Raw genomic sequence first — 24,114 nt, 5'->3', positions numbered from 1 at the left:
GCCTCTCTCCAGAACACAGGCAAAATTCCAGATGAACTGTTAAAATATATGAGCAAAGAACTGGCAAAGCACAGCCCCATTTCTTTGCGTATCCTTGGATGAATGCACGACTTGGGAGAGTGGGGGTGCAGACGATGCCAAGGCTGGAGCCCGTGGCTATTGTAAATGGCGTCCACACTGGGCAGCAGACCTGAAAAACTGGCTTTAAAAAATATATCGGAACCATCAGCCTGACAGTTCTGAATTTTGTTAAGCCGATATTTCAAGTCAATGTTACTAACAGTTGCTGCGAATAGGAACTGCTGCTTCTTCTGACTCCCGGACAGTTTCGTAGTTCCAATTTTTTTTTGAATAGCCTACTAGAAATCCATGAAGCTACCCTAAGATCAGAAACAACAGCAGTTCCTATTCATGCAACTGTCAGGAGAGTGCTCTCCGTTGAATATCTGCTTCAAAAATGCCAAGTCCCTGTGATCATTTTAGATCTAATTAGATGCTGTGTGGCTGAGGAGGGCTGAGGAGGTGGGGTGGGTTAAGGTGTGGTGGAGGGGTTGGGAGGGTCACTTTTAAGACTTAGTACCACAAAGTTAAATACTGTACACTTCTGAAAATTCTCTTCAATTTAAGCCAGCATACAAATAGCAGTCTAAATTTCCAATATGCCCTAAAATAGGCAATTTTGATGACATACTGTGCTGATGTACCAGAGGCTTGAGAATCTTGGGCCTCATCAACATAAACGTAAGAAACTAAAAACCGTCACTGATGCAAAACAGGATGCTGACTCACTATCGCCCGTTTTATTACTCTTGCAAAGTCTGTGAATGAAATTCCTATTTGTCACGAGATTGCTTCAAGGTTTTTAAAATCTCTGCTCCATCCTAGGTTTACCCCAGATAGACTGTAAACTCACAGAGAGGCTGTAAATTTACAACATACAACACAATTTGTATGACGGTTTCTGGGGGAAGGGGAAACAATCCGGTTCTTGAGTTAAGGCAGTGCTGAATGTGCGTACCATGTATCATTCATCACTGAAAAATTCAGATCAACAACTCAATCTACATTTTTCCTCAGCTGCAGGCAGATGTCTGACTGACAAATCCTGGGGATAGTGTCATTAGTGTTAAAGGAGCAGATGCCATTTATGGGAAATTGTGGGTTGGCACTAGAGAAGTCAGAATGGGGAGGTTGTATTAGCTAGAGTTGAATGATTTTGTAAATGTAGTGATTTCTTTGTAGCCATTTCCCTAATATCAGTCGATTGCTTTCTGATTAATCATCCTTAGAAAATCAGCATTGGGCCTCCGATTACACCATTGCTGCAGTCATTTTGCTTACTGCATGCAGGTGCAATGAAAGAAAGACCAAACCTATATTTATATAGCACCTCTCACAATGTTCCAAATCGTTTTACAACCAATTAATTACTTTCGAGTTGTAGTCACTGGTATAATGTAGGCAACGTTATCAAATGGCGGAAGAGGCTCGAGCAACCAAATGGCTTACTCCTTCTTCTGATATATATGTTCATATGTTTGTATGTCATTTGGACGGATGAGATGAGCAGGACTAGATAGCCTTTTCATACATGATTATCTTGCAAACAGAGGATGGAATCATGGCTGGAGTTCAGTTTACTCTGTTGTTAATGGATGTTTACTGAGTAGGCTTTGTGGAATGAAATTGCCAGGGCATGAGTGTATAATGGGTTCATAGTGAATCAGTAACACATGATTCTCAGGAGTCTTTTCCATTGACAAACTTTTTGAGGTATTAAAATAGTGATAAAGTTGTGTAGTACAGTAGATAATGAAACTATATTATAGTGAGAAGCAATCAGCAGAGTCTTCAGACTTGCTGATCAAGAAAACACAGATATAACAGTGAACATCCAGTCTTTGTTCTTTGGCCTCTTAAAAGTTATGTCTCGCAGAGACACCCAAGGGCTCCAATGCTCCTCACTGACAGTGAAGGCCTATGTTGTTCAATCATTCCACTTTGTTGCTCAGGAGTCATTTGATCTTTCTACTCTGAGAGATTAATGATAAGATAGAATCCAATTACACCCCTTGTATGAAATAATTATACTGAATAATATCATGTACGTAGGCAGGACATCTACTACTTCTACAGAATGAAAAAGATCTCGTGCAGTTTATTTGGGTTACAAGTATTGAATCTTTCTCCCAAAATGAATTTACGGTCACCATGTCCCTATGGTGCAATGTGCAGAATATGTTAATGAAGGATGAGGTAGCCACCAAAATCAGTGTTTTTGTTTACATAGTTTAATAAATAACTAATGGGATATTTTCCTGTCAAATTAACAATATTGCACAACGCTGTTAAAATAAAATTTGTAAACTCTGGTTTGTTTAATAATCGCGGTGGGATCACCTTTAGGGGAACACAAGTTAACATTCCATTATATTGTAGCTGCTCTTAACCGTAATGACCCATGCTGCATATATATTGGATGATATTTATAAGCAGATGTGAACAATAGGCGTCATCATTTTACCATGCCGTGTGATTTTTTGGTGAATTGATTGATGAATCTTGAAAAGGGAAATAGTATCATGCATGATTGAGGGGTGGGTTAAAGGAAAGAGGAGCGGGGTGGTGAACAAGGGGCCTGAAAGCAAGAGAAGAATAACCATGATTTCTCCCCCTGGCCCTAGGTGAATGCCATCAGTCTGATCTGTTCAGAGATGTCCTATTCTATCTAGTTAGGACTATATCCAGATCCACTTTGATACTTTTAATTTCAGCACCAATTCCAGTGGGCATTATTGGTAACTCAGCAAGACTTTGGTGAAAACTGACACAAGGTAGTCACTTAAAACCTCTGCCATATTCTGGCAGTCACCCAAAGCAGTCCTAAAGAAAAAAAAATCCTTGAATGGTCTTACACATTCCTTAATGGCCCACCAGCTTCTATCACAGCTGATATTACAATCTCAGCTATCCAAATCATCTCCAGTCCTTTCCACTGCTCTAATAGCTGGTTTGGTAGCCTTTAGATGAGATCAATATCTATCTCTGCTGTTGGGAGGACTACTTTCCCTAAAGCTGTAAATACGACTTGGTAATATTTTGTATCAGATACCAAAACAGAAGAATAGATTCCTCCTTTAAGCCAAAAAATTGTTTTCCAAAGTGGCTGTCCAGACGTTTGCACAATATTTAGAAAAGGAGTTAATTAAGACATTAGAAGTGGGGAAGGGGCGATGAAGCACCAACAAAAAATGAAAATAAAACAGGCTAACCCTACCAACTGAAATACTCCAGACTCCAATAATCCAGATTGGCAAATGGTACTCACCCTTCCCAGCATCCTCGACAAAATTCATGACCACAAGGCACATCCACAGGATCTTCAAATACAGAAATGTTGCACAAGCAAATACCACACTGAAAAATAAGTTATCATTGCAAGTAATTGTAAAAGAACAAGTAAAAAACAAAAATGTACAACTTTATCAAGATTGTGAATGAAGATAAAATCTCTATTCTCAAATGTTAATTTCTAATTTCAACATAAGAACAGAAAAAGCAGAAGTAGGTCCATTGGCTCTTTGAACCTGCTCTGACATTCAATAATATCTTCTACTAAACTCCACCTTCCTGCACTATCCCTGTATCTCTTAATTCCCTTAGGACGCATGAATCTAGTGACCTCTGACTTGAATATACTCAATGACTGAGCAGCCACAGCTCTCTGGGGTACAGATTTTAAAGATGCACAACCCTTGAGTGAAGAAATTTCTCCTCATCTCAGTCCTAAACGGCCTATCCCTTCTTCTGAGAGGGTGATCCTGTGTTCTAGATTCCCTAGACAGGGGAAATATTTTATCAGTATTTACCCTGTCAAGCCTCTGAAGACATCTTACAATTAGATCACCTCTCATTTTTCTAAACTCCAAGAAATGCAGGCCTAGTCAATCTCTCCTCGTAGACAATCCTATCATCCCAGGAACCAGTCTAGTGAACCTTTACTGCACTCCTTATTTATGTAAGGAGACCAAAACTATACACAGTACTTCCAGGTATGGCTTCACCAATGCCCTGGATATTGTAGCAAGACTTTACTCTTATTCTCCAATCCCTATGTAACAAAAGTTAACTGTTTGTCTTCCAAACTGCTTGCTATACTTGCATGTCAACTTTGAGATTCATGTATAACAGTACCCAGTACCCTATGAATGCAAACATTTTCCAGTCACTCCCCATTCAATAAATATTCTGCTTTATTTTTTTCTACCATCTGCCAGATTCTTGCTCACTCAACCAACCTGTCTATAATCAACCTCAGCAGTCTCTCTGCGCCATCCTCATTGTTTACTTCCCACCTAACTCCATATCATCAGCAAACTTGGATATGTTAGACTCAGACCCAACATTTAAGTCATTAATATTGATTGTAAATCCTTGTGGTACCCCATTAGTTATAGCCTAACAACCTGAAAATGTCCTGTTTATTCCTATTTAGTTTTCTGTCCATTAACCAATTCTCAATCCATTCTGATACATTATCCCCAATCCCATGAGCCCTTGGTGGCGACATCCTTTCATCTACGGAAGATGACTGGCACCCAACAAACAATTGATACAAATGGGTTTACAGACTTGCCTTGCATCTGTAACCACCTCTCCACCTCGTGGGCTGGTATCCAGAGGAAAGACGGAAGCTTATACATCTGGGGCCTAGGTGGTTGCTGGAGTTCCAAAAAGCGCTAACTTGAGGGAAATACTAACCGCCTAATAGGACTCCACTCCAGATTTTTTGTTGGATTTACTCCTCTATCCATTAACTCACTATTTTGATGTTGTTCACGTTGAAAGGCACTGACCGGCAGGGCCCAGATTGCCATAGATGTAGATGTGATCTTGTCCTCCAGGTGCGTCAATTCCTGGCCTCTCTCATGGTGGCCAGCCCTCCCACCTCTGAGGCCCAGCCTAGCCACTAATCCCCCTCGATAGAGACCCAGATGGCAAATTAAGTTGAAATTAAATTAAATCCTCTCACTAGACCACCATCCCAGCAAGTTAACCCCCTCTGTAAAACACACGTCAATGCATTACCACCCTGGTAAGCCCGTCACAGCAATAAAACCCGCAAAAGGCACCCACCATACCACTAACCACCCCCCAAACAGACCCACACCACAGCACTAAGTGACTCCACTAAATCCCCTTACCATAGGACTAATTCCCCAACAATACATCAATAAACCTCTCACCACGGCTCTAATTCTCTCAAAAATAATTACTCTCCACAGCAAAATCCCCTTCATTATGACACCAGATACCCACAATTTGCCCCTCAGGACTAAATCCCAGGCTCAAATTTATATTTTAGATATAGATCCCCAGAACCCCTTGATTAGATTCCAGCTGCAACTCGCTCCCAGGTATCAGTTATTCTACGTATGAGCTCCCTGAGCCCTTTGATTAGATTCCAGTCGATAACTGACTCCCAGGGATCCATTATTCTACATATCAAACCCCACAAGACCCTCGGTTAGATTGGGATTGATGGACAGGCTGGAATCTAATCACAGCGATTGGGGTGGGGTTTATATATAGAATAACAGATGCCCACAAGTGAGCGGGATTTGGGGGTGGTTATGTTTAGAATTACAGATACCTGGGAGGGAGTTACAGGCTGGAATCTCATTAGGAGGTTTGGATGCTATATATATATATATATATATAAAACAGATACCCGGGAGTGAAAGTTAAAAGCTGGAGTCCGATTGAGGGGGGTCAGGTGGCTGATATGTGATACCCCATCAGTCCTAATTGTGTGTGATACGCTCCTATGTGGTACATTATCAAATGTTTTTTGAAAACACAAATATAATACATTCACTGGTTCCCCCTTTATTGCAATTAAAGTAAGCTTAAGCAGGTTTTTTTTTAACATTTATCAGTGGACTGTCAATTTTTGTATTCATTCTACATAAATTATAATGGAAAACAGTATTACATTTTAAAGATGCTTCTCTTTCCCACACCAACTACATGAGCAATACTCAGTTCAAACTATCAATGTTTTCAGCACATACAAACAAAATGAAACTAAACTGTATGTAACCAATCATGTTTGTGATTTCGAACAAATCTTGAAGTTATGATAGTTATTGTTTACTCTGTACAGGTAGGAAATATCTGACTAATTAAAATCATCAACATACCACAAGAGCATCCTCATCAGTTGGAGATAAGCTGATGTCATCTGGACTTGTGACAGAGGAACGGGTGGTGCGAGGAGTTCGAGGCGAGGGGAGAGTGTCCCATGCATTGTACCCACTGGGTGGTGGAATTGGCATCTGAATGCCTGAACGTTGGCAACAATCTTCAGGGTTTAACATCCAAGCTTCAAGTAGTTTTTCTCGATCCCAGTCTAGGAAAACACAATGGAAAAAAGGTAACTCAAAAGTTTATTTAACAAAACTTTAGTGCTTTTACATTGGTCTTAAATTGCAATGGTTTGATTGTTGTTCTTATTCAGTAGTATTTGCATTGATTTACAAATGTAGTGTGCTAGCAAGAACAACATAGAGCTAGGTATTAATCAATTCCCTACATTGAGCCTCGTCTCAGTTGGGCTACCACAAAAGGTGGTCAGCAGAACAGAGGGCCCTTTGATAAAGGGATGTATCATGGGGAGGAGGAGAAAGAAGAGGGGAGAAGAAAGGAAAAAGGATTCTGTGTCACTATTGTTAAGGAGACAACATCAGAAGCAAGCTCTCACCTTGTTTTGAGGAACTGAAGATGCTTAAAAGTGGAGGAAAAGACAAAGAAAAATGTGTCCAAAATGGTCCAAAAGTTAACTATGAGTTTTATAGATGATACAGGCTACAAACCAGAATTTATGAGACAAAAGCAAAATACTTCAAAAGCTGGAAATCTGAAATAGAAACAGAAAATGCTGGAAATATTAATGTCAGGCAACATTTGGAAACCTATATGGGTCCTAGCTATGTCACCCTTTATACGTGGAACATTCTTAGTTTCACTCCTACTCATGTTCCCCCCCACCCCACTCTGACTTCTTTTTCCTGGTTCATCGGTGACTGTGCTTTCTGTTCTTGCCTCAAACTGGAAAATTTCAATCTTGCTTTAAATTTCCACCACTCCATTGTTTTCACATGGTCCATCTCCAAATTTTCCTTTCCTCTAACTTCTCTACTTCCATTTCTGGGGATAAGTATTGATCAATATGCACTTAATGCCCACTGATTCCCAAAGCTACTTTGATTTTGATCACATGTCCTTCTACTTCCCTTCCTGAAAACTCTAGATTTCATTCTTCATCTTCGTTGTATTGCTCTGATTAAAACATTTTCCATATCAGTGCTTCTGGTATGTCTTACTTTTCCCTCAGTCAGTGGACAACCAGATCCCGCTCTACCGCAAAGCACGCAAGTAGATGAATTAGGAACAGGAATAGGCCGCTCAGCCCCTTGAGTCTGCTCCGCCATCTAATAAAATTATGATTGATCTGATTGCAACCTCAACTCCACATTCCCACCTTCCCGCTATAAGATTTCAACTCCTTGCTCATCAAGAATCTATCTACCTCTGTCTTAAATATATTGAAAGGCTCTGCTTCCATTCCCTTTGAGGAAGGGAGTTCCAATGACTGAGAAAAAAATTTTCATCTGTCTTAAATGAGCAAACCCTTATTTTTAAAGTGGCCCCTAGTTCTAGATTCTCATAGAAGAGGAAACATCCTCTCCACATCCACCTCATCTTGGCCCCTCAGAATCTTATGTTTCAATCAAGTCACCTCTTACTCTCCTAAACTCCAGAGGATACAAGCTCAGCCTGTCTAACCTTTACTCTTAAGAAAGCTTGCTCATTCCAGGTATTAGTCTAATAAAGCTTCTCTGAAGTGCTTCCAATGCATTTACATCCTTCCTTAAATAAGACGACCAATATTGTACACAGTACTCCAGATGTGGTCTCATCAATGCCCGATATAACTGAAGCATAATCTCCCTATTTTTGTATTTAATTTCCCTTGCAATAAACGATAACATTTTTCAAAGCCAGACGGAGGACAGTGGTGGTAGATGGGGATTGTTTGGGCCTCAGATTTCCCACATCCCACAGGTAAAGCACTTCCATTTCTACTGCCATTCCTAGAACTATTTAATAAATTAATTTAAATCTAATAACTGCTTATTGACTCCTTATTAACTATACATTCCCTAGGGCTAGATTTCTATTATAAATGCTAAATTCTAAGAACAGTAATCCCCTGCTTCTGGTCGAGATACCCTCTACTTATTAATTAATTAATTTGAGAAATTCTATTAGTTTTCCTAATTACTTGCTGTCCCCGCATACTAACCTTTTGCGATTCATTCACCAGGACATCTGGATCCCTCTGTACCTCGGAGCACTGCAATCTCTCACCATTTAGATAATATGCTTATTTATTTTTCCCTGCCAAAATGGATAATTTCACATTTCTCCACATTATACTCCATTTGCCAGATCTTTGCCCACTCACTTAAACTATCTATAACCCTTTGTAGTTTCTTTATGTCCTCTTCACATCTTACTTTCCTCCCCCTCTTTGCGTCGTCATCAAATTTAGCAATTTGATTGTTCGGGCCTCTGTTCAAGGAAGATCCGGAGAGCCCTCAGACCATCTGCGACTCTTCTGATGCCCTACATCTTATCAACAATTTCCAGTTCCCTGACCCAACTGCCTCTTGTTCACCATGGGCGTCCTATCCCCTCTACACCTCGATCCCCCACCAGGATGATCTGAAGGCTCTGTGCTTCTTCCTTGAACTGAGGCCCGAACAATCCCCATCTAACACCACTCTCCTCCGTCTGGCTGAGATTGTTCTCTCACTGAACAATTTCTCCTTAAATTTGTCTCATTTCCTCCAAATAAAAGGTGTGGCTATGAATACCCGCATTGGTCCCTGTTATGCTTTTATGGGGTATGTGGAATATTCCTTGTTCCAGTCCTACTCAAGCCCCCTCCCACAACTCTTTCTCCGGTACATCGATGACTGTTTCGGTGCTGCTTCATGCTCTCATTTGGACCTGGAAAAATTGATTAAATTTGCTTCCAATTTCCACCCCTCCATCATTTTCATATGGTCCACCACTGACACTTCCCTTCCTTGACCTCTCTGTCTCAATTTCTGGTGATGGACTGTCCACCAATATTCATTACAAGTCCACCGACTCCCACAGCTACCTCGACTACAGCTCCTCACACCCCGCTTCCTGTAAAGACTCCATCCCGTTCTCTCAGTTCCTTCACCGCGGTCGTATTTGTTCCGATGATGCCACTTTCCAAAACAGTGCTTCTGACATGTCTTCCTTCACCAAGATTTCCCACCCACGGTGGTTGACAGGGCCCTCAACCGTGTCCGACCCATCTTTCGTGCCTCTGCCCTCACACCTTCCTCTCCATCCCAGAACCATGATAGGGTCCCCCTTGTCCTTACTTATCACCCCACCAGCCTCCGCATACAAAGGATCATCCTCTGCCATTTCCACCAACTCCAGTATGATGCCACCAGCAAACATATCTTCCCTTCACCACCCCCCCCCATCGACATTCCGTAGGGATGTTTCCCTCCGGGACAGCCTGGTCCACTGCTCCGTCACCCCCTGCACCTCAACCCCTCCCACGGCACCTTCCCATGCAATTGCAGAAGGTGCAACACGTGCCCCTTTACTTCCCCCCTCCTCACCGTCCAAGGGCCCAAGCACTCCTTTTAAGCGAAGCAGCGCTTCACTTGCACTTCCCTCAATTTGGTATATTGCATTTGCTGCTCCCAATGCAGAATCCTCTACATTGGAGACACCAAACGCAGACTGGGTGGCCACTTAGACCCAGACCTTCCAGTCGCTTGCCATTTCAACACACCACCCTGCTCTCATGCCCAGATGTCAGTCCTTGGGCTGCTGCAATGTCCCAGTGAAGCTCAACGTAAACTGGAGGAACAGCACCTCATGTTCCGATTAGGCACTTTACAGCCTTCCGGACTTAACATTGAGTTCAACAACTTCAGACCGTGAACTCTCTACTCCATCCTCACCCCTTTTTGATCTCTTTTTTCAGATATTTTAAAAATTTTTATATATATATTTTTCCCAACTATTTTTATTATTTTTAAAATTTATTTCCATTTTTATTCATTGCTTTATCCCCACCTTTTAGCCTATTTCGATCTTTTTTTCCTGCCACCAACCCCTCGCCCCATCTCACCCTACCCCCACTAGGGCCATCTGTCACTTGCTCATTCTGCTTTCTACTCTTAATGTCACCATGAGCATCTCCTTTAGCAAGTACCAACACCATTAATAGCCATTTGACCTTTTGTTTACGACATCTTTTGCAATCTCTCCTTTGCCTCCACGTATCATTGGCCTTCTATCCAGCTTCACCTGTCCCACCCTCCTTAAACAGTATATATTTCACCGTATTTTTACTTCTCTTTAGTTCTGAAGAGTCATACCGACTCAAAACGTTATCTCTGACTTTCTCTCCACAGATGTTGTCAGACCTGCTGAGTTTTTCCAGCAGTTTTTGTTTTTGTTCCATCTGCAGCTATCAGGACTCCGAAGCAGTTCAATAGGTCACCAACAGTTTTTTATGACAAAATATAGACTATGGAGGGGGGAAAATATAATGAACAGACTGACCCGCTGTGATTTCAAAAATACATCTGCAAATTAAAAAAATACTGGAATTACTTATCCTATTCTAAGAAATTATGATTGCTTTATGGTAGAAGATAGAAAACAGTATTCACTTTAAGCATGCCAAAAAACTGTTAAATACTACATATCAGGTGATAGAATGAAACAGGATTTTAAGCTTGACGTTCTGCCCGATATGGGCCTAATCTCACTATTTCATCTAACCCTATCAGCATATCCTTCTATTCATTTCCTCCTCATGTATTCATCTAGTTTCCCCTTGAGTACTATTTTTCCAATAGCCTCAACTACTTCTTGTACGTTCCACATTCTTATCACTCTTTAGGTAAAGGAGTTTTTCATGAATTTGCCATTAGATTTATTAGTGCCCATCATATATTTATATGTTGGACTCCTCCCTTATTGGATACATTTGCTTTATAGTGATCCTATCAAACCCTTTTTTCACTGCTCAACCCTCTGTGGGACTTAAAAGCCCCAGCCAGTTCAGTCTTTCCTATGTATACATCCTCTCAGTAATTATACATAATCATACATACAGAAAATTTGCATTTTTTGATAAGTGAAGGGGTTGTTTAGGTTTCAAAGGGGTGATAGGATGTTTACAATAAATAAGATAAGCAAGGCAATAAGCAGTTTGTTTATTTTTCCAAAGGCACTGAACATATTGGGAACATGAAATATTTTTATATTATGGAAAAAGTAAATTTCCAAAGACATAGAGAACAATGGAACTTACAGATTAAAGAGAAAGAAACATATATAAAGAAGGATGGAAGGTAATGTTATGGGGCCATGTAAAATCTGAAAGAACCATGTAAAACAGTCTTGGGGAAGCCTCCAGCCACTTTTGCAGAAGTCTGCTGTGTCCAGTAACCAAAGGTGGAGGAAGGCCTTTGGAATTCCACTGTCAAGAGGGCTGGATTGCCTATTGAATTTAAAATCTACTTTGGACTGTTCCCTTAAAGGGGGTGTGTAGTTGCGAATCAGGTTAATTTGGGATTTTGGGATTTCTTATAGTATTAAGTAACTGTAATCTTATGTATTTACTTGAAACATTTTCTTTTGTTAATAAATGTTTTAATTTAATTTTTAAAATCTCTAAAGGTTTTAGTGGACTCATTACTTCTGAATTCAGTGCACAAATCTTTTCGTAATAAATACGAATTGCAAAGCGTTATGATGGCGTGACCAAGTTTCCGTTGTGAATTTAGTCCACCTGGTACACCTTGCCTGCCACGTCAGTACAGTATAAATTAAAGCTAACCTAATTTAGAATGAAAGATGAAAAACAAGCATCAAAATGTTCCCACGTCTGATTCTAAAATTATCAAAAATGCAATTGTTATAAAGAGCCTGATAAACATAGAGGTGGCTTCCAAGCAGAGGGTTGGAGAAATAGCAAGTGCATAACCAGGCTGAAGTTCTGACTCAGCAGTACACCCAATTTAAACATGGATATCTCATTATCAATTTACTTTCTGTTGCGAAATGTGCGTCTGTGGGCCTGATGTGCACCTTCATGATGTGATCTTGACTTTTTAAACAGCGAATTTAAGAATGGAACTTGGAGGAGTTGAAAGGTTTTGATAGAAATGGCAAACCTGGTTTAATGATGCTTTGTTTGATGGACTGCTATGGGCATTAAGGAGATAATCTTGCTCTGCAAAAGGAAGAAACCACCTGCTGCTGTCATCCTGATGATTAGAGGAGGTTAACCACAGGTGTATTCCACCCATACCTGAATCCAATGCAGAGATCACTTTAAAGGCCTACTGAGATCAGGAAAGGTGAACACTGTTACAGATTAGGGAGAGACAGTGGCACAGTGTTAATATCACTGAAATAATAATCTACATGCCAAGGCTAAAGCTAATGGGGACACGGGTTCAAATCCTACCAGGGCTGCTGGAATTTCAATTAATAAATCTGGAATTATAAAGCTGGTCTCAGTGTCACAGTACCATCACTATTATCGATTGTTGTAAAAACCCATCTGATTGAATCATGTCCTTTAGAGAAGGAAATCTACCATCCTTATCTGGTCTAGCCTACATGTAACTCCAGACCAACAGCAATGTGGTTGACTCTTAACTGCCCTCTGAAATGGCCTAGCAAGCCATTAGTTCCAGGGTTATTAGGGATTGGCAACAAATGCTGGCCTTGCCACATCCCATGAAAGAATAAATTTTTAAAAATTCACCTACAAGCTAGTGTGCGTACCCCAACCCACTGACACCGTGACTTGTTAAGTTTGCTCTATTACATGTTACCTCAAAGCCACTTAAGTTTGAAGAGGACCCTTTGTTCACTTTCAAAGCACTTCCTCACCTTCTCATTTATCCATCCATCCTCACCCCAATATTTATGCTCTGTGATGCATCTGTCCAATAATTACCTTCACTGGTTCAACTGGATGAACACATACCTTGCTCATAGTTCTGTCAACCACATTTCAGATGAAGTGAGCACAGAATGTAAGGGAGAGGGAGAGGACTGGAGGTAAGTTGATATTGGAGGGAAAGGCCATGGAGATCAATGGCATATTTGCATCCCTGACCATCAGATGGAGGGTCTGAGTCTTCACAATTGACTGATGATAGAATTAAATATCGCCAACCCACATTTAATCCAAGACCCAGAGATGTTGACTTGATTAAGCAATATTTTAATTATGTTCAGCAGCAATGTTTGTACATTATCATTATGAATTCATTCCCTCTCTCCTCTCCTCCAAGACTTTCATGTGTACACAGCGGGCCGTGGACTTTGTGAACAACAATTACTCAGGGGAGCTGATTCTTTGAAAGTGCATGTTCACAGGACTTATTCTTACCTGTCACAGTGCAAGTACATGCATGTCACTTGGTCTTGCTAGGGTTAGATGACTCACACCAGGTATCTCAGATCACGAGTGGTTTCTAATTAGGTGGTAAGGACAGCAATGAAAAGTCAGCACTTGAGAGCACACTTCTCTCCAAGCTCTGTTCAACTTAGGTGCTGATGCCCAGGGGCCAACAATAAAAAGAACAATAGAGGGGCAGCAGAAAATCTGAGAGGTACTAGCAGTCCTACCTCAGTCACTGTCCAATATATTAGAGAGGATAGAGGAGTCCAGTTCTAGCATTAGTGGATTCATTTAGATGGCCATTGTGAGACTAACCTTCTCCCATGGAGCGAGGCCTGCACTGTGAAGCTTCAACCATGGCAATCAAATGAGTCCATCCACTTTGGATGCCAACATGTCTGCAGCCTTAAGCCGGATGACATGTACCTTAGCCATGGCCTTACATCACTGATTTGCTCCATACTGCTCTCTTGCAGAGAGTTGCGAGCGATGCGCTCCTAGCCCAGGAAAGGGATGAAGGTGAAAGGGGGACATGAAAAGTGGGAACTTCTCTCAAGGTCTCACTTGTTGCTCCCCTTTCAATCAGTGCAGAACATTCTGCCTTCTCTTCCGAAGGCCAAGTTTGGCCCTGTGCACGTGTAATACTGCAGTCTTTTCTGCGGTTCCTACAGGATCCAACATCCAGAGGTTGTTGGCTAAGAACGGCACCACAGTCAGAGCAGGAATCTGAGTAGCCTGCTTCTACTCCTTTAGAAGCCACAGGGGTTGCAACATGCAGGAGGGGTGTACAAAGTTGCAGTAAAGCTTTGTAGTTCACCAAGGGCATTTGTGAAAATATTATGTTAATTTAAAAAAAAAATCAAATTACAATTATATTAATTTCCAGCTCTTTCTCACGTCTATTCTTCTGTTCCGGGTAGCAGCTTGCCTGTTCAGTTGCTTATTGATGAATGCGAAGAGACGAATTGATGGAGATCAGTTGGTGGATGTCAAATGAGTGGATGGTTGTTTACAGGTCAGCTGTGTGTCCGTGGGGGGGGGGGTGGGGAAGCAGTAGTTACTTTGGTCCAGTGTCAGTGACTAATAATCTTCAAGTTATTAGGGAACCTCTGGTATCTCGAGCAGCAATCTGAGAGGGTATGACATTTGATGCCTCAGCTTCATGTCCATGGAATCATCAGATGATGAATATTGAACAGCTTGTTCCTCCATCACTTCTACTTCTTACCACAACCCAATGCTGTGCAGAATGCAGCCCACGTCAATTATCCTGGAGACCTTCACTGACATGTACTGAAGGACCTCTTCAGATCTGGCCAGGCATTTGAAATATCATGAGGATGCCAATGACTTGCCTGATGCCACATCTGGTTATCATGTGGCTGTCACTGACTGCTTTTGTGGTTAATTGGCATTGCTAAAAGGTGTTGCTAACCAGGGATGAAGTGGGGTATCAAGCAACCACAGTGGAAGAATACTTCCAAGCATGAACAGGTCAAGGAGGTTTAACCAACATTGTATGAAAGCATCATGGCGCTCCTAGTACAGAGCTATGAGAACTTTAACTTGTGGTTACAGATCATCTCTCGGCCACAGGTTGCTACGTATTATTTCATCAATGGCATACTGCACCCTTGGAATGGCAGCCAGAAACATAAAGCCAAGAGCCTGCTCATTCTGGTTACTGTTGTCCCAGGGGAAATTTACAAACTGCCAGCCCTGGCAAACAATCCATCCATCCACCATCTTCCAGAAGCATTTATGTGCAGTCAACTAGAGACCCCTGAAATCAGGATTCTAATTTCTATCCCAATATGCCAGTATCACCACCATCAACACCCCTTCAACCTTTTGTTATGACATCTTTCACAATCTCTCCTATGCCTCCACCTATCGCTGGCCTTCTATCCAGCTTCACCTGTCCCACCCCCCCTTAAACAGTATATATTTTTACTTCTCTTTAGTTCTGAAGAAGAGTCACACAGACTTGAAACGTTAACTCTGTCTTTCTCTCTACAGATGCTGTCAGACTTGCTGAGTTTTTCCAGCAATTTTTGTTTCAGATTTCCAGTATCCACAGTATTTTGCTTTTATTCTGATTTATATTGTTTACTCTGCCAGTGCACTTTCTCCCATCATGTGGGGTTAAATAGCTCAAAAATAGTTCTTAATTTGCTAAAGAAACATGCTGTTGAAACTTTTCATCTTGCATTTATCAGGACAGATTTGCAAGATACCAAATCTAGAGGGGAACAACAATTTATACCGCATGAGAAGAGGGTGCTGATTGGTTGGCAAGAGGACTCTTGCTTTGCCTTTGTTTTTATCTCTCACTACTGAATAACTTTTCTCTTTATCCTTTAATAGTATTTTCTCACATTGAAACAGTTTCTATTCCAACAGTTTTATTAATCCTGCAGCTGCAGATCCTCCTTAATCCTCCTCTCCTTATCCTGTCAAGCTGGAGGCATAGAAAGCAATCTGGAGATTGTTACCCTTCTGGTCATTTCTCAATGTACCGCAAACGTACTTATGCATAAATAATTGGTTCCATGAAAGCACCCAGTGTAATTTATAAAGCATTTATCATTTAACCTTGCAGGTATCTGCAATGAAATCATCCTCATTTATATTGTGCTGCTTGGAAAAATTACAGGAAAAGCTACCAAACTGTTTCATAGCTCTAAAATTCCTTTATATAAGACAGATGAAAATTATACTTCAGAGCAGCACAACTTTTCTAGCAAGGTACCAATTCATTTTTGCTCAGCTTTGTACCAGGTATTACAGATATAATGGGATAAAATGCATATTTTTTTCTGTGATTTGTTGATTTTTGAATCTTATTTTGTTTTCATGTCAGTTACCGACGCAATCCCCAACACTTAAAACATCCACATTTAAAAGAAACAGTTGCTTATATTGCCCAAAGAATGATAACTATTATCCATTTGCAGTATCAATTTCAAAATTGCCAGTTTTAGCATCAAGTGTTCTGTTTATTTCAGGCAGACAATGCTATATTTAGGGTCTCTGACAATTCAATGGATTGCAATCTTCCTCTTTCACAGTGATCACTGTGGAACTTTATTGCAATTAAACTCAGATTATAGTAAATTAGGTGAATGTTGTGAATTGCAGGATTGTAATTTAACTGTTCTCAGTCTTGTGGTTACTATGTTAGAGTCAGTTTAAAGTCAATTTCTCTAGACCAAGTAATTTAGATTCAGGCTAACAACCTTCCCTGTACTGACTTTTAAAGGTGTGCAGTAGTTGGCCACTGAGTGGATAAGCTGAAGACAGATAAAAACCGAGAGCAAACCTGGTCTAAGCCAAGTAGCTGTGTTATACACAGGAAGGATCAGAGTGGGTAGCTCCTCCTGTACCACAATACCAATGCTTCTGTGAAAATGACCGATTGTACAGATGATCCTGGTGGTACTCTGACTTGATTTATCAGACAAAGAATTCCACAGTCCCAACAACATCCTGCTTCAGACGGTTCTAGTTTAGCCCTAGATACCATATTAAGTTACAAATATACAGATATCCAAAGCAATGTCTGCATTTATTTTATTACAGATCTCTGGTCCAAGGTTCTGTACAAAATGATTTCTTGCAACTACAATATGATTGGTCCACATTGCATTGCTGGCTACCTCCAGGATCTGAATGGTCAGGTTATACAGACTATTATGTGTAGCTGGAAAATTACATTCACACAAATATGCCCTCTTGAAATGGTGGGGACTGTAATGACATTGAGTAAACTGGCTTGAAAGAGTGAACAGAGCTTCATTATACAGGGCAGCTGAAATGACATGGCAATCACAGTACAGTAGGTTAATGACCATCTCTACTGGTACTAATTCTGTTCAGTGAGAATCAGGCTCTCTAAGCGTTCCAATGAGGTCACAACTCCTTACTGCTTATTGTAATCTATGGGTTAATAGCTAGGTTTAGGTGGTCTGATTTGAATCCAAGTCTGATGAGGGGTCTTTATCCAAAGTTTGTGCATCCTTACATGTTGATATATATGCTGTGCATTTCCAGCATTGTGTTTTTATTATTTTAGATTCACAGTCATTATTTCCTTCTCAAGTTAAACTATTATGGTTTAAAGAATTCTTGACAGCTGTTTGAAACAAATTGCTTAAACGAAGGTAGCTATATATCAACTAGCATCTAATAATCAACTCCAATTGTTAAAGATACACAAAATTTGAGTTTGAACAGTGGATTTTAAAATGCATAACAAATGAAAATTATAGCTGCATATTTCACCGAGGATCCGGAGCCCCCAACAGTTAATAACTTTACCATGGGCTCGGAGCAGTGCCTCTGCAGTAAAAAGCGGGGCTTGAAGCATGTCTGCAGTTTCCACTATCAGCATATCCTTGAGCTTCCTCAGGTCCTGTGGCCTTAGGCCCTCATATTGCTTCAGAGTGGAAGAAAATACCATAGGTTATTAATTGGACAAAGGCTTATATATTAAAAAAGAAACTCTGCCAATCACATGTTTTACAAAAAATCTATAGTTACAAAGTTTATTACAAACATGGAGGTCACTTACATAAACTCCTGCTTCTCCCCAAATGCTGAAACTATTATGATAAACAATTCATAATAATGCAGGAATTAACAATTCAAAATGCTAAAACAACGCAACAGTTTCAAACTGAACAATTAACATATCTGCTTTAATGGAAATTGACTACTATCTTATCCATCTTCTAGACTTCATCTATTTACTCAAAATTTCCATGATCTGCTATGACACCAAATGACAGAATTTCAACGCTCAAATAATCTGCTAACAGTATAGAGAACAAACTTTTAATTTGGTTGATGATACATTTCCTTACCTTAGAAGCAGGCCATACTGGTAACATTTTTATCCAATGAATTCATTTGCCTTGCATTGGGTGAAACTCATTTAAATGCAATTTTGTCAGTATCATCAGTAGCACAAATAGCTAAAATCAAACTGCCTCTAAGGGAAATTTTTTGTTAGTTGAACCACTTGCCAGGTTGAATGATTGCCAAAGGGCATTTGTATACTACCAGACCTGTATACAACAATATTGATTGCAAGATTAGAACTGTCCTGCTAATTTTCGCATCTTTCCCTGTTCAGGGACAATGGACACAAACAAGCAAAGCTCAACTCTCTGGCATCTAAATACCAGGTAACTTATTTTATGGACACACAGATGATCGCTTCAGATGCGGCTAAAAGGGCACAAAACAATCAGAGGAATTACAAGATTTTAGCAGATTACAGTTTGGGATCAATTTTTGTGGGGCAGGCTCGAGGGACTGAATGGCCTACACCTGTTCCTATGTTCATAGATTCAAATGTGCTTCAGAAACAGAAACCCAAACAATGGAACATAGGACTTAGAAGCAGGAGTAGTCCATTCAGCCCTTTGAGTCTGTTTTGCCATTCAATAAGATCATGGCTGATCAGACTCCACTGTCCCCCAAAACTCTTGCCACCCAGGTCTACCAAATATTTAACTCTGCCTTGAATAAATTCAATGACCCAGCGTCTATTGCTTTCTGGGGAAGAGAATTTGACATATTAACAACCCTTTGAGAGAAAAAAATTCTCACCTCCAACCCACATGATAGAGCTCATTCTTCAACTGTGTCCTCTGGTTCTAGTCTCTCCCACAAGTGGAAGCATCCTCCTGGTATATACCCTATCAGATCCCCTCAGGATCTTATATGTCTCAAGATCAGCTCTCATTGTTCTAAATTCCGACCTGTTCAACCTTTCCTCATAAGATAAGCCCCTCATTCCAGGAATGAGTCGAGTGAACCTTGTCTTCTAATGCAATTATATCAATTTCAAATAAGGAGACCAAAGTTGTACACAGCATTCCAGATGTGTTCTCTGAGGCTCTGTGGAGCTGCAGTAAAACTTCCCTACTTTTATATTCCATTCCGCTTGCAATAAATGCCAACGTTCCATTTGTCTTCCTAATTGCTAGCTATCCCTGCACACTAATTTTTTGAAGCTCATGTACCAGAACACCCAAATCCCTCTGTACCACTGAGTTCTGTGATCTCTCTCCATTTAAATGGTATACTGCTTTTTTATTCTTCCTGCAAGGTGGACAAGTTCACATTTCCCCATTAACTGAAAATGCAGTTTTTGTAGGGTGAAACTAGGAGTGCTGACAAGGAGTGTGTTAGAGAAGTGGAGCCCAGAGATGAAGAAGGCATAGCTGAAAGTTTCAGCAACAAGTTGGGATAAGGTGAAAACAGAAAGTCAATAATAAAGCCAAAGTAAGCAGCCTGAGTGATCAAAGGAACAACTGGACTGCAAGAGATGACTGTGGAGACTTGGAAGATAGTTTCATGGACTTGTTTGTCAATAAAATCAAGACCCTCAGTTCAAATGCCTCCATTTCCTCCAACCCATCTTACCTTCCCAAGCCAAGCCACCCACTAGACTCCCCCTTTGCTCCATGCCTGACTACACATCACTGTCTAGCTTCTCTCATATCATGCTCACGCCCTCTTCAAGCTCATCTCAAACTTTAACCCTTCCTCACTAAACTGCCAACCGCCTTACTTTTCTAACCCACATCAACACACCACATAATCTACAGTAATCTACGTTGGTTTCTGGTCTCCCCTCTCCCCACACACCTCGAATTTAAAATTCCTATACCTATGTTTAAACTTTTAATGGTTGTCTCCCCGACCTCTGCAACTTCTTCTGGATCTACCACACGCAGAAAGGGCTATTTTTCTGACCTCCAGTACATTCCCACCCTTTTTCCCCTCACCATTAGTCAATTTCAGTCACCTAGGCTCTACACTTGAATTCCTTTCCTGAACCCTTCCATTCTCCACCTCACTCTCCTCTTTTCAAACCGTTGCCCCTTAAAATCGACTCTTCAACCAAGCTTGTTTTCAGCCCTATAACATTTTCATCTTTGGTCGAGAATTTATTTGCTGTTGGTGGCTAAATGCCATTTGTCTCCGCATAATTGGAAACAAACTAGAATGGAATATATATCTTGAGATCACAACTGTACGGAGCTCATTTATTCAGGGATAAAAAAATTCAAGACAGCTATAGAAACAGCTTTTAAAAATTGTACCTCTTTTCTGTCCAAAGCTGCATACTCTGCTTCCACTTCTTCAGCTTCCGGATCTCGCGAAAATACCATCCGTGACTCAAGATTGAGAGCAAGATCCTTGTGATGCTGTTTCTCTGCACAGTCGCAGGGAGTATCTCGGTTTTCGTTTTCTGCAAACAGGTCTGCATCATACTTAACTAAAAGCTGAAATCAAGGAAAAATAAAAACCTAAATCTTCTTGTCACAGTATTAATTAGTAAATTAGTAAAAATTAGTAAATCCGGACTATGCAAATCAGACAAAGGTGATATTTTAAGTGAATCACAATAAAACAGCTGGACTAATGGATAAAGGTGCTACCTACTGTCACTGAGGTTCAATTTTATTTATAATGTTTAGAGCGAGGTAAGATAATATAGCAAGCTTTATAAATGGAGTGCAGCTGAAGAATTGAGTGAAGACTTGGAATTTGATGAGGGGGAGTTTTAAGTGTTAATTTTGGTCTTCGATTTTCCTCAAAATCTAATCTAGTCTGTAGTTAACAGTAACTGGAAAGTACTGTGTGAGCAGACTAAGTTCTTTCTTTCTTGCAGTTTAGACAGGGTGAACTCACTCTCAGTTGTAGCAGCTGAGTAGTTAATTAGCTAACTGGCTGAATCTGGTTACTGTAGCCCCAGTTCAGCTAACTATAAATTCAGGGCTCCTTAATGCAGCCAACTGAGTTGGAATTTGGTAAGAGAGGAGTTTGGTGAAGGGAGAAAAGGAGTTGTTCATTTCCCTGTTCTATCTTTCTCACCCCACAGAAATTGGTTCTTGCTCTACTACAGGGAAAAGGGCTAGCTGTTTGGTATCTGGTAAGTTCTATTCTATCCCTAAGGTTTAAAACCGTACAGAATTTGGTAGTAAAGTTAATAAAATATATAAAAAAGCAACATAAATAAGTGATTAATATAATTAAATAATTATTTAAAACATATTAAGGATGGTAGGACAGGTAATATGTCAAGGCTGCAGCATGTGAGAGTTCATGGATAACACTGTGACCAAAGGCAAACATGTCTGTAGTAAGTATTTGTGGCTAGAGGAACTTTGGCTCAAAGTCATTGAGCTGCAAGCTGAGCTACAGACTCTGCAACATATCAGAGAGGGGGAAAGTTACCTGGATGCATTATACCAACAAGCAGTCACGCCACTGAGGATAGGGTCTTCTGATTTGGTCAGTGGCAGGGACTGGAGGGTGTGACTGAGAGTGAGACAGGTAAGGGGAACCAGAGGGCAGGAGTGAAGGAGTGAGAGGCTTTGCAACTGTCCAACAGGTTTGAGGTTCTCTCAGCTTCTTTGGATAAAAGTGGGGGCTGCAGGGTGCATGAGCAAACTGACCATGGCACTGTGGTACAGAAAGCCATCCAAGTGGGGGGAGCAAAAAAGAATGTAATGGTAGTAGGGGACATTGTAGCAAGGGAGATTGACACCGTTCTCCACAGCAAAGAACAAGAGTCCAGGCGGCTTTGTTGCCTGCCTGGTGCCAGGGTTTGGGGCCTCTGCTCTGGAGAGGAACTTGCAGTGGGAGGTGAAGGATCCAATGGTCATGGTCCATGTAGGTACGAACGACGTTGACAGGATGAGGAGGGAGGCTCTGCATTGTCATTATGATGAGCTAAGCACCAAATTAAGAAGCAGAACCTCAAAGGTAATAATTTCTGGATCATTACCTGAGCCATGTGCAAACTGGCATAGGACAAATAAGATTAGAGAAATGAATGTGTGGCTCAAAGACTGGTGTGGTAGAAGTGGGTTCCGGTGTGTGGGGCACTGGCACTAGTGTTGGGCAAAGTGGGATCTATACCACGGTGGGGTGGGGGGTACACCTGAACTGTGCTGGGGCTGGTGTCCTCGAGAGCTGCCTAAGTAGGGAAGTAGACAGGGTTTTAAACTGAGTAGTGGGGGCAAAGGATTAAATTGCAGAAGATGTGGTAAACAAAGAGTAGAGACGAGGCAAGAGAGACAGGTATTAATATGGGAAGTTATAAACAGACCATGACAGGAAGGGACATAATACAAATCTAAGAGTATATCAGTAGATAAGGCTAGACATTACAAAAATGATAAAAGGACAAAGCTAAAGGCTCTGTATCTAAATGCACGCAGCATTCGAAACAAAACAGATGAACTGATAGTGCATATAGATATAAATAAGTACAATCTGATTGTCATCCTGTAGCCATGTCTCTGTAATAGCTTAAATTAGGACCTGAATATTGAAGGGTATGTGACCATGGACCATAAGACGTAGGAGCAGAAGTAAGCCATTCGGCCCATGAAGTCTGCTCCACCGTTCAATGAGATCATGGCTGATCCGATAATCCTCATCTACACTTTCCTGCCTTTTCCCCATAGCTCTGGATTCCCTTACTGATTAAAAAATTATCTATCTCAGCCTTGAATATAATTAACGACCCAGCCTCTACAGACCTCTGTGGTAAAGAATTCCACAGATTAACTACCTCCTGAAAGAGGAAATTCAACCTCATCTCTGTCTTAAATGGATGACCCCTCACTCTGAGGTTATGCCCTCTGGTCCCAGACTTTCCCACAAAAGGAAACAACCTCTCAGCATCCACCCTGTCAAGCCCCCTAAGGATCTGATATGTTTCAATAAGATCGCCTCTCATTCTTCTAAACTTCAATGAGTATAGGCCCAACTTACTCAAACTCTTCTCATAAGAAAACCCCTCCAAACCTGGGATCAGCCGAGTGAACCTTCTCTGGACTGCCTCCAATGCCATCTTTCCTTAGATAAGGGGACCAAAACTGTTCACAATATCCTAGATGTGGTCTAACTAGTGCCTTTTGTAGTTTTAGCAAGATTTCCCTATTTTTAGACTTCATTCCCCTTGAAATAAAGGCCAACATTCCATTAGCCTTTCCTATTAGCTGCTGAACTTGTTTGCTAGCCTTTTGGAATTCTTACACGAAAAATCCCTCCGTGCTGCAGCTTTCTTCAGTCTTTCTCCACTTAAGTAATATTCAGCTCCTCTATTTTTCCTGCCAAAGTGCATAACCCCACATTTTCCCACATTATATTCCATCTGCCATGTTTTTGCCCACCCACTTAACCTGTCTATATCCCTCTGTAGACTGTGTGTGTTATCCTCCCCACTTGCCTTCCCATCTATTTTTGTGTCATCCACAAACTTGGCAACAGTACATTCATTTCCCTCATCCAAGTCATTAATATATATTGTAAATTATTGTGGCCCCAGCACTGATCCCTGTGGCACTCCACTAGTTACAGTTTGCCATCCTGAAAATGTCCCCTATATCCTAACTCTCTGTCTTTTAATAGTTAGCCAATCCTCTATCCATGCTAACATACTACTCCCATCACCATGGGTTCTTATCTTATTAAGCAACCTAATGTGCAGTTCCTTACTGAATGCTTTTTGGCAATCCAAATAT

At 40.8% G+C, this 24,114-nt stretch overlaps 1 protein-coding gene across 4 annotated transcripts in view; it reads right to left on the bottom strand.

Moving 5' to 3' along the window:
• The window catches only part of LOC121276465 (ankyrin repeat and IBR domain-containing protein 1-like), a 145,926-nt gene that overhangs the window by 59,382 nt on the left and 62,430 nt on the right, over positions 1–24,114 (bottom strand). For all 4 annotated transcript variants that reach the window (XM_041184898.1, XM_041184899.1, XM_041184897.1 and 1 more), the window contains 4 exons: positions 20,677–20,859; positions 17,879–17,996; positions 6,204–6,412; positions 3,329–3,417 (listed from right to left, as the gene is read on the bottom strand). In XM_041184898.1, coding sequence (XP_041040832.1) covers positions 3,329–3,417; positions 6,204–6,412; positions 17,879–17,996; positions 20,677–20,859 — 599 coding nt within the window. The remainder of the gene's footprint in view (positions 1–3,328; positions 3,418–6,203; positions 6,413–17,878; positions 17,997–20,676; positions 20,860–24,114) is intronic.

This window comes from Carcharodon carcharias, chromosome 3 (genome assembly GCF_017639515.1).
Source record: "Carcharodon carcharias isolate sCarCar2 chromosome 3, sCarCar2.pri, whole genome shotgun sequence".
NCBI classification, from domain to species: Eukaryota; Metazoa; Chordata; class Chondrichthyes; order Lamniformes; family Lamnidae; genus Carcharodon; species Carcharodon carcharias.
This window is presented reverse-complemented; position numbering and strand designations above follow the sequence as displayed.